This window comes from Microtus pennsylvanicus, unplaced genomic scaffold, assembly GCF_037038515.1.
Source record: "Microtus pennsylvanicus isolate mMicPen1 unplaced genomic scaffold, mMicPen1.hap1 Scaffold_101, whole genome shotgun sequence".
NCBI lineage: Eukaryota > Metazoa > Chordata > Mammalia > Rodentia > Cricetidae > Microtus > Microtus pennsylvanicus.
This window is the reverse complement of record NW_027460885.1, coordinates 19,552-30,513: the sequence shown is the minus strand read 5'-3', so window position 1 is coordinate 30,513 and position 10,962 is coordinate 19,552. Positions and strand designations below refer to the sequence as shown.

Below are 10,962 nucleotides of genomic sequence, written 5' to 3'. Positions count from 1 at the left end.
CAGGTGTAGTAAGAGACCACTTGTTCGTTCCTGGATGCTCAGCCCTGAAACAACCACACAAAGGAACCATATTATTTGCAATAGTATTTGTCCAGTAGCTTAAGCATATTTTTAGCTTACTCATATCCTAAACTAACCCATTTCTATTACTCTGTGAATCACCAGTGGCGATGTCTTACCACCAAGGTTCCAACTGGCAGCTCATGTCTTTCCCCTCTGGTGGCTCCATGGTGTCTCCTTGACACTATCTTTCTCCCAGCATTCAGTTCAGCTTTCCCCACCTACCTCTATTCTGCCCTGCACATGCCAAAGACAGTTTTTTATTAACCAGTGGTATTCACAGCATACTGAGGGGAATCCCACATCAGACAGGTCTGCCAAATTCTTCCACACTGGAACATGGTGCTGTGGAGACAAGTTGCCAGGGAGGTGGGTACTTGGAAAAGGCTTTGATTTGAGGATAGCAAGAAAGAAGTAACAGCCATAGTGTGAAGATAGATGGTTGGGCAAACCCAACCTTGATATCGTATGCCACTTACAGGTGAAGACTCAGCCAACCCCATCAGGACTACCCACACGGGAAAGGTGCAGGGAAGTCTTATCCACTTGAATGACACCAAAGAGGGCGTCTACATCTTCCTGGGAATTCCCTTTGCCAAGCCACCTCTAGGAGACCTGAGATTTGCACCTCCTGAGCCTCCTGAATCATGGAGTGGTGTGAGGGATGGGACCACCTACCCAGCCAGGTAAGTCCTCCTGAGTCCCAGAAAATGTCAGGTCCTGAAATGGGCAGGAGGTCAGAACCTGACGAGACTGCAGTGCTTTCTCCATCTCCTGCCCTCCACTGCATTCTCTCTGTGATGGGATATGCTGCAGATGCCAGAGAAAGGACAAAGTGATGATGGTTCCTTAGCAAAATCACCCTCCACAATTACTGTACCAACCTATAGGAGTCCAGGTACCATTGGCCAAGAGACAAGTATATGTCTTCCAACTAGAGATTCTTCAAGAGAAGACAGATCCTTGAGAGTCTGAATGTGAGGTGAAGGATGTCCCACCAACCATGTTTATCAATGGAGCACCTATATGGGTACAGGATCCAATACCCAGACTTTGGAGAGTACAAAAAGAAATGGTGTCATTACACACACCAATAGTTTTCACAGAAGTTCATCAATATCCCATCATCAGGAAGAGTGGGATCCAAAGACCCATCTGGCAGTCTCCCTAGAAGTTTTCCCAAAGTCTGTGACATTTACCTGATTTGGAAGAGCTTTTGGAGTAGGACCTCATGTTATCAGGACATCATGGGGCCAGAAAGAGGGGTTTTGTGGCTGAGATAAAATATGTGCTAGGCCTCTGCTTTTAATTTTAACTACCGCAAATCTCTTAGAATAACTGTCATTGTCCTCAGATGTCTACAAAATTCTGGGACAGTGGTTTCAGAAAATCTGGCAATGATAAAACGGAGTATACCTTCCATCTTGACATCTGAGGACTGCCTGTATCTCAACATCTACACACCAGCTCATGCCCGTGAAGGCTCCAAACTGCCTGTGAGTGGAAGCCATACTCAGATCTGGGGGTGGGCATTTCTTCGGGATGATTAAAAGGGGGCAAATTCAATGTGAGACTCTGATGAGAAACCCTCCCTATCAGGTATCCAGGAAGGCCTTCTCTGCCATCGCATGCAGCTAAACCCTAGGTATGGGACACAGAGACCTAAACACTCTGGGAAGTCAGTGGCTATGGCTCCTTGATCAACTCAGGTTTCACACTACCTATCAGAGGCCTGAGAGCTAAATCCTGAGCTCTTGCAAATTTATTGGCATGGACTATCCATTGTGCCAATGATTTTTTTCTCTTGTTTTGAGAAAGGGTCTCTCTATATAACCCTGGCTGACTCATTATGTAGACAAGGCTGGTCTCAATCTTTGATCTCTGCCTCCAGAGATATGGTAATTTTTTTGATTAATAATAGATCCTCTATCATATATTAACTCTTCTTTGAAAGTCTGGTATAATTCTTCAATAAATGCCATCTGCCCCTGTGCTTTTTTTTTTAGTTGGGAAAATTTTAATGACTACTATTTCACTGGGAGTTATAGGTATATTTAAATTGTTTTTCCGATTGTGATTTAACTTTGGTAAGTGATACCTATTGAGAAAATTATCCATTTCATTTAGATTTTCTAATGTGGTAAAGTATAGGTTTTGAAAGCATGTCCTTATAGATTTCTTTGGTGTCTGTTGTTATGACCCCCTTTCAAATTTTATTAATTTGATTATTCTGATTTTATGGTTTTTCTTTGTATGTTTATTTATATAATGAATTACACGGATAGATTTTGGTTGTTGAACCAGCCCTGTATCTCTGGGATGAAGCCTGCTTGATCATGATGGATGATTTTTTTATGTGTTTTTGGATTTGGTGTACCAGAATTTTGTTGAGAATTTTTGCATCGATGTTCATGGGTGAGATTGGTTTGTAATTCTCTTTCTTGGTTGTGTCTTTGTGTGGTTTCAGTATCAGGGTAACAATAGCCTCATAAAACGAGTTTGGCAATGTCCCTTCTTCTTCTATTATGTGGAACACTTGGAGGATTATAGGTATTAGCTTTTCTTGGAAATTCTGGTAGAATTCTTCACTAATGTCATCCAGCCCTGGGCTTTTTTGGGGGGGGGGCTTTTGATGACAGCTTTTAGTTCCTCACAGCTTATAGGTCTATTTAAATTGCTAACCTGGTCTTGATTTAATTTTGGTTTATGGTATCTATCCAAAAAATTGTCCATTTTTTTTACACTTTCCAATTTGTGTAGTACAGGTTTTTGTAGTAAGACCTGATGATTCTCTGAATTTCCTCAGTGTCTGTTGTTATGTCCCCCTTTCATTTCTGATTTTGTTAATTTGGATGCTCTCTCTCTCTCTGCCTTTTGATTAGTTTGGTTAAGGGTTTGTCAATCTTGTTGGTTTTCTCAAAGAACCAACTCTTTGTTTCATTGATTCTTTGTTTTTATTTTGTTGATTTTAGCCCTCAATTTGATTATTTCCTGTCTTCTACTCCTCTTGGGTGAGTCTGCTTCTTTTTGTTCTAGAGCTTTCAGGTATGCCGTTAAGTCACTTATGTGAGCCTTTTCTGTTTTCTTTATGTGGGCACTTAGTTCCTTCAAATGAGGCCAGCAGTCTCTTTGTGTCTTGGCCCAATCCTTGCAGTGGCTGTCTGAGTATTTGGGAGTTTTTCTTGGTCTACTCTGCATTGTCAATGTCTGTCTCAGAAAGCCTCTGAGGTCTCTATACACCAGATCTCTTGGTCTTCTCTCCTAGTTTGCTCTCTTGGTGCTTTCTTATTCCCATCAGTGTTGTGGCACGCTCTTGGTCCCCTCAGTATCACAGCAAGCTCTTAGCTCTTAGGTGGGGCTCCAGTGGATGGCTTTGGGCTTTGGGGGATCCTAACCACAGGAAACTTTGTACTGGCTGGCTAAAAAAGCCAAGGGAGTTGGAGAAGGGGGCTGGGGTATTGTCCTTCTGGGGAGGTCCTAGTGAGTGGGGTATCTTGCCATGTAGCCGTTCACTCACCTCTTAGATCCCCTCAGTATTGGAGCAAGCTGTGTTTCAGAGTTCCATTGAGACTGCTGTCGAATATCAGTTATATTAATTTGGCTGATAAAATCAATTAGCTCTAGTATTTCTCTGTTTAGTTTCTGCCTGGATGACCTGTCCATTGGTGAGAATAGGGTATTGAAGTCTTCCACTATTATTGTGTCAGGGTCAATATGTGATTTAAGGTCTAATAGTGTTTCTTTTACAAAAATGGGTACTCCTGTGTTTGGGATAGATGTTAAGAATTGAAATGTCATCTTGGTGTATTTTTTCTTGTGATGAATATGTAGTATCTTTTCCTAATACTTTTGATTAATTTTATTAGATATGAAAATGACTACACAAGATTGCTTCTTGGGTTTGTTTACTTAGAATATCTTTTTCCAACCTTTTACCCTGAGCTAATGTCTACCCCTGATATTGAGGTGTATTTCTTGTATGCAGCAGAAGGATGGATCCTGTGTTTGTAACCATTCTGGTGATCTGTGTTGGGGAATTGAGTTCACTGATATCAAGAGATATTAATGATCAATGATTGTTAATTCCTGTTATTTTATTGTTGTTGTTGCTGCTGCTGCTGGTGTGTATGTTCCATTCTTTTAGTTTTGCTAGTGTGAGTGTATTTATTGCTTATGTTTCCATGTGTGTAATTAACCTTAGTTTAGAGTTTTCCTTCTAGTACCTTCTTTATGGCTGATTTGCATCTAGATATTGTTTAAATTTAATTTTATAATGGAATGTCTTAAGATGATTGAAAGTTTTGCTGGGTATAGTAATCTTGGCTGGCACCTGTGGTCTCTTAGAGTCTCCTGCACATCTGTCCAAGACTTTCTGTCTTTTAGAGTCTCCATTGAGAAGTCAGGTGTAAATCTAATAGTTCTGCCTTATATGTTATTTGATCTTTCTCCCTTAAAGTTGTTAATATTCTTCCTTTGTTCCATACGTCTAGTGTTTTGATTATTATGTGCTGAGGGGACTTTTCTGGTCCAATCTATTTGGTGTTCGGTTTGCCTTTTGTACCAGTATATGCATTTCCCTCTTTAAGTTAGGAAAATTTTCTTCTATGGTTTAGTTGAAGATATTTTCTAGACCTTTAAACTATTTGGTATTCTTCTCCTTCCTCTATTCCTATTATTCATAGATTTGTTCTTTTCACAGTGTCCAGATTTCTTGGATGTTTTGTGTCAAAATTTTTTTCAGATCTACATTTTCTTTGGCCAATGTATTTATTTCTTCTATTGTATCTTCGAAGTCTGAGATTTTCTCTTCCATCTCTTGTATTCTGTTGGTGAGGTTTGCCTCTGTAGTTCCTGCTCACATTCCTAAACTTTTCACTCCCAGGATTCCCTTGGTTTGTGTTTTCTTTATTGTTTCTATAACCATTTTAATGTCTTGAACAGTTTTATTTCTTTCCTTCAACTATTTTTATTTTCTTTATTTTCTTTAAGGGATTTATTAATTGGCTCTTTAAGGACCTCTTTCATCTTCATATTAAAGTCTTTTTCAGTTATGTGGGAATATTTAAAACCTGCTGTGGTAGGATAGCTGGGCGCTGTTGGAGACACATTGTCTTGCCTGTTATTTACTGTGTTCTTATGCTGGCATCTAGCCATCTGAGTTGGGGGTGACTGTAGGTCTAGGTGTTGTTTTCTGGGTTTCTCTTTGTTTTTGTGAGTTTAGTTACTTAATTTCTGTTTCCTCTCTGGATTTTTAGAAAGTATGTTGCCTGTTCAGTCAGTGTGTTCCCTGAGAATGCTGGGAGGAGAGGAGAGGTTCTGTTTTGCAGTGCTAGGGGTGACGCTGAGAATTGGGTCTGGGGGAACAGAGAGTGGGAAAGGTCCACAGTCAGCCTACCTGATCCCAGATCTCTGGTATTAAATAAAGGTATACATCACCATGACCAGCTATGTGCCAATGATTTTTTGTTAATAATCAGGAGAATCACTGATGAATATACCTGTTTTCATTCCATTTCATAGGGTCTGAGAGCAGGGGTGTTATTACTCCAGATTTAGAGCCATTAATTCAGGCTTGGGTCCTTAGAGAAGCAGAGAGACTAGCAAGTATCCTGATGGTACTAGAGCCCTGTCTGTGGTCCAGGTGAGGAGGTCCTGAGAAATTTTGTCTGTGTGTCTAAGTACACTGAGCCAAAGCATTAGGTAAAGTAGAAGACACTCAGGTGGAGCTTGAGCTGGGTGGGAACCTCCTGGCATCTGACTTGATTTCCACAGGTAATGGTGTGGATCCATGGGGGTGCACTGGTTGGGGGTATGGCTTCTGCGTACGATGGATCCTTGATGGCAGCCAGGGAGGATGTTGTGGTGGTCACTATCCAGTACCGCCTGGGTGTTCTGGGCTTCTTCAGGTGAGTCTGGGGCTACCCTGCACTGTAAGGTAGAGGATGAAAGAAAATAAGACAGCCCTGTGATTCCTTCTCTGCATCTTCACAGCACTGGAGATGAGCATGCCAGAGGCAACTGGGGCTATCTGGACCAAGTGGCTGCCCTGCACTGGGTCCAGCAGAACATTGCCTACTTTGGAGGCAACCCAGACCTTGTCACCATCTTTGGAGAGTCTGCAGGAGGCACAAGTGTCTCTTCACAGGTTGTGTCCCCCATGTCAAAGGGACTCTTCCACAGGGCCATCATGGAGAGTGGGGTGGCCCTGCTGCCTGACCTGATCTCTAACACCTCTGAGGTGGTTTACACAGTGAGTCACTTCAGCCATTGATGACCCTGCAGCCTCAGCCTCCACCCTCTGGTACTCTGGGAGTTTTCTCAGTTGGGAAAACAAGGGGTGTGGGAAATAGCTTCTTTCAGTACTTTCTGAGAGATTCAAGGGTTGGAATCCATTTCTCTCTATACAGGCTGGGTGTAATAACCATGTATAAATACCTTGTAGTGGCCATCATATTCAGAAACAAATACATATGGGTTGAAGATATGACTCAATAGGTAAAAACATAAGGACCTGAGTTCAAATTCCCTCAGAAACCACAAAAAGCTGCATGGAGAAACAAGTGTGTGATCCTGGTATTCATAGGATGAGGTAAGAGGCAGAGACCAGAAAATCCCTGAAAGGCCACAAATAAGATAGACTCTTGTATAAAGGAAGAAATAATGAAAGATCATTTCTCAAACAAGATGGGAAGTGAGGACTAGCAACCAGATGGTGTCCTCGAATCTTTGCATGGAAACCATGGTACAGGCACTCCTGAAGTCACACGCACTCGTGGACAAACACACGTAGCTTACTTTTTAAAGTCTTTAGGTAGAATGACCCTTCTGGCTGTCACATCTGAGCAACAAGAAAATGGGAATTTCATACTTACTCTATTTCACCAGCACAAAAAGTGTGATGTGATATTTGGGCACCATGCCAATCAACTGGGGTTGGGAAAACTCCTCTACTTGCCTGAAAGGATGGATCAACTCCTGCCTGATCCCTTTACAGAAAGTGGCCAGCTTATCTGGTTGTGAGACTGTGGACTCAGAGACCCTGGTGCACTGTCTGAGAAACAAGAGTGAAGAGGAGATTCTGGCTATTAACAAGGTTGGGAGAGTTGTGTGACTTGGAGGACCTGGTCAGTGGGATGTGGGAGAGTCAGTCCTTACTACTCTAAACAAATTACCCCTGCTCCATGGTTTGGCATCCTCTTAATCACGTGTGTAAAATGAATACCAAATATCCTAATATATGTAGATTCTGTCAGGCGTGGAGAAACATCCTGAGACAATTAAATGGGGGCAGGGGTAATGGTCAGGGTTTCTCAGGGGACATCAGAATTGACCTCCATCACTGACCTTGGATGTCCCTCAGGTCTTCACTCATATCCCTGCTGTGGTGGATGGAGAGTTCCTACCCAGGCATCCCCAAGAGTTGTTGACTTCTGCGGATTTTCACCCTGTCCCCAGCATCATTGGTGTCAACAATGATGAGTTTGGCTGGGGTCTCCCTATGGTGAGGCACAGTTCCAATTCTCTGATGAGCAGTGAAAACTTAATCCATATCCAGCTGACCATATACTGAAAACTGTCCTCTCTCTCTTGCAGATGTTGGGGGTTGATCAAATAATAAAGGAGATAACCAGAGAGACCCTACCAGCTATTCTCAATTACACAACAACAACACAGATGGTGAGACACCTTGAGTACTGCCCCCAATAGAAAGAGCCACTCACTATGTATCCTTCTCAGACAGCATGTCTACAAACAAAGATTTGTGTGTGTGTGGTTTGTTGGAGGGCTCACCCCAGAACTTATACCTTTCCCTCTATACCATATCTTATCCCTGGCCACATTCTCCACACTGAGGCCACTGCCTATCAAAACAAGAACCTGCCTAAACTCATTCTTCCTGATTCCCTGCTGCAGATGTTACCTCCTGAGTGTAGTGACCTGCTAATGGAAGAGTATATGAACAACACTGAAGATGCTCTGACCCTCCAAATACAGTACAAGGAAATGATGGCAGACTATTTGTTCGTGATTCCTGCACTCCAAGTAGCAAAGTCTCAACGTGAGTACATCTGTGATGAGGCCTAGTGGGGAGGAGCTCAGAGCCATGGGTCCCATATAAGCTTAATAGTGTCCAGGTCCGCGCTCATGTCTGGGTCACATCTCTGGTACCAAACTCCCGGGACCATTACATCAGCATTTCTTTATTCTAGTGTAAGAGAGGGGAGTGACATCCAGATACAGACAAGGAAACAGGTTGCTGATACTCCATTAATTTGGCAAAACTACTCAGCTGGGAAGGCCAGGATCACTGTTTAGCCAAAGGCTTTCTCATAACTAGTGCTCCAGCCTGGGGCCACCCATTTGACAATTAAAACACCAGATAACTGTATACCGACATAACTTATCACTAAGGGTTAAGAAGGAAAGTTAAGGTGAGGGAATACTATGTAACCATGTCCAAACTTCTAGGTTCCCGTGCGTTTGTCTACTTTTATGAATTCTGTCATGTGCCCAGCTACGTCAAAGATGTGAGGCCACCCCATGTGAAAGTTGACCATGGCGATGAGATGGCTTTTGTTTTTGGGTCCTCACCCTTGGACATGAAACGTGAGTCTTCTTGTGTTTCATGAGCTGGATGGGGGTCACAGGTGGGTACTGAGCTCTGTCCAGTTGAAATAAATCAAGGCTCTGGGAGAGGACATAATCAAGTAAGCACCCTTTCCACCCTCAAAAAACAATACCCAGATTAGAATCCGGACCCTTCCAAATATAATCTATTGCCTTAGTTACTTTTCTATTGTTGCGATGAGATACTATGATCAAGTTGGCTTATAGAAGAAAGAGTTTATTGGGACTTAGAGTTTCAAAGGGTTAGTTAGAGTCTATGACAATCGAGGATGGGAGAATAGCAGCATGCAGGCAGGCAAGGCATTGTAACAGTAGCTAACTAAAAGCTTACATTCTGATCTACAAACACAAGGCAGAGAGAGCTAACTGGACTAGACTGGACTTTTAAACCTCAAAGCCAATTTCCGGTGATATACCTCCTCCAAAAAGGCCATACCTCCTAATTCTTCCTAAATAGTTCCACTAACTGGGGACCAAGCATTAAAATATATGAGTTTATAGGATTTGAGCCACCACACCTATGTTAGATGGAATGAGGACACACTGAGCAGAACTGAACCTGGAGGCATCAATTAGAGGTGTGGGTGGCTCTTGGATCCTTGGTGGTGAAGGAGGAAAAGAGGCCTAGGATTCAAGGTCAGGCTACAGAAAAGATGGTGATTGTGGAGCAGGAATAGGCAGCTGCATTAGGTGGCTGGGACCTGAACCTCTGTCTTCCCCACAGCTACAGCTGTCTTCACTGAGGAGGAGGAGCTGCTGAGCAGGAGAATGATGAAGTACTGGACCAACTTTGCACGACATGGGTGAGAACACCCCCCTCCCTCAACCTCCTCAGTGATGGGTCCCTATCTAGGGCTCCATTGGTGGTTGATGACTTCTTTTGCATGCATGGATAACTCATCACATGATAGAGTCCTCCTCACCCCAGGGCACACTTAGGTTCATCGTACATATTGGTTACTGGTCACACTGCAATGACTTGACAGGAGCTATGGTATTGTTCTTTAGATTTTGCCTTTGAGTGGGAGACCCAAAATTGTCTGGGTAGTCTTGCCCCACATGGAGCAGACACTCGTACGTGACACTTGTATCCCTGTGTAAGGACACGTGCCTCATCTGTCCCCTCAACTATTGGCCCAATTAGTCTACTACCTTGACAAATTGGGAGATTACAATGATGAGGATGACCTTACCATTCCCTGATGGCTGGCGTATCCGCAGGAACCCCAACAGCGAGGGTCTACCTAACTGGCCCAAGATGGACGATAATGAGAAGTACCTACAGCTGGACATCCAGCCTGCTGTGGGCCAAGCCCTGAAGGCCAGAAGACTGCAGTTCTGGACTCAGACTCTGCCCCAGAAGATCCAGGAGCTAAAGGGTTCTCAGAATAATTACAAAGAGTAGTACCCTGTGAGAGGAATGGTGTGAAGGGCTGAATATACATGAGGTCAGCCGAACATTCTTAGAGAATCCCGGTTAGAGTCTAACAGTCACATCACCATCCCTTACCTCTGCAATTGTCCATTTGGTCTACATGTACAACAAACCCTTGGTGTGTCACTCATTCCTCAACATGCTGGGACACCTTTTATGAGACTCCGTGAATGCTCCCATGACTGTAGATGTGTGACCCCTAAGTGCCCCAGTCTTCTTTCACTGTCCCCTGGGGCAACACCCTTTTCCTTCCTTTCTTCATCTGCTCTCCTCCTCTCTCCTCTTCTCCAAGCCCCAGACAGTCTTCAGATGAAACAGAAGCTTTGGAAATATTTATTATATGGTATTGGACTGTCAAAATCCTATGTTCTCTCAGCAAGTCTCGTGTCTTCTTATTTGTAAGTGGCCAATAAAGAAACCTAATAGCCAACGTCCTACCTATTGTTTTCATGTGTTCAGTCAGGTTGTTGTTCCAAAAATTCACAAATTGCAAGCTGAGCTCTTTATAGGTATCTGTGGGTCCTGCAATCAGAGACATAGGCAGAAAGATTATGTGATTCCCGCAATTTCGGGTCAGCCTGAGCAACATAGTAAGACCAACATCTCTAAACAAATTATAATCTGGATAACATACAAATAGCAAGAAATTGTATAAATGCTTATAAACCAAGAAATCCACAGTCAAATGCCATCAAATTTGCTTTGTGGTGAGAGTTAGGCCTCTGGCTCAAAAGATTTCACATTGCATCCTCGTTGGATAGAATGAGAAAACAATGATACTCTTGGATCTTCCCAGAGCCATAACTCTTAATAACATTGGATCAGAAATTAGATTTCAG

The 10,962-nt window shown here is 43.0% G+C and overlaps 1 protein-coding gene across 1 annotated transcript; it reads left to right on the top strand.

The window, feature by feature from the left end:
* Positions 1-541: 541 nt before the first annotated feature.
* Positions 542-10,360, top strand: LOC142842144 (acylcarnitine hydrolase-like; the record flags this gene model as incomplete). Its single annotated transcript, XM_075959058.1, has 11 exons — positions 542-746; positions 1,415-1,556; positions 5,833-5,966; positions 6,052-6,310; positions 7,055-7,153; positions 7,421-7,561; positions 7,654-7,737; positions 7,975-8,119; positions 8,530-8,667; positions 9,419-9,491; positions 9,910-10,360. Coding segments are annotated over 11 exons (1,604 nt in total), but the record flags the coding sequence as incomplete, so codon positions are not given.
* Positions 10,361-10,962: the final 602 nt, after the last annotated feature.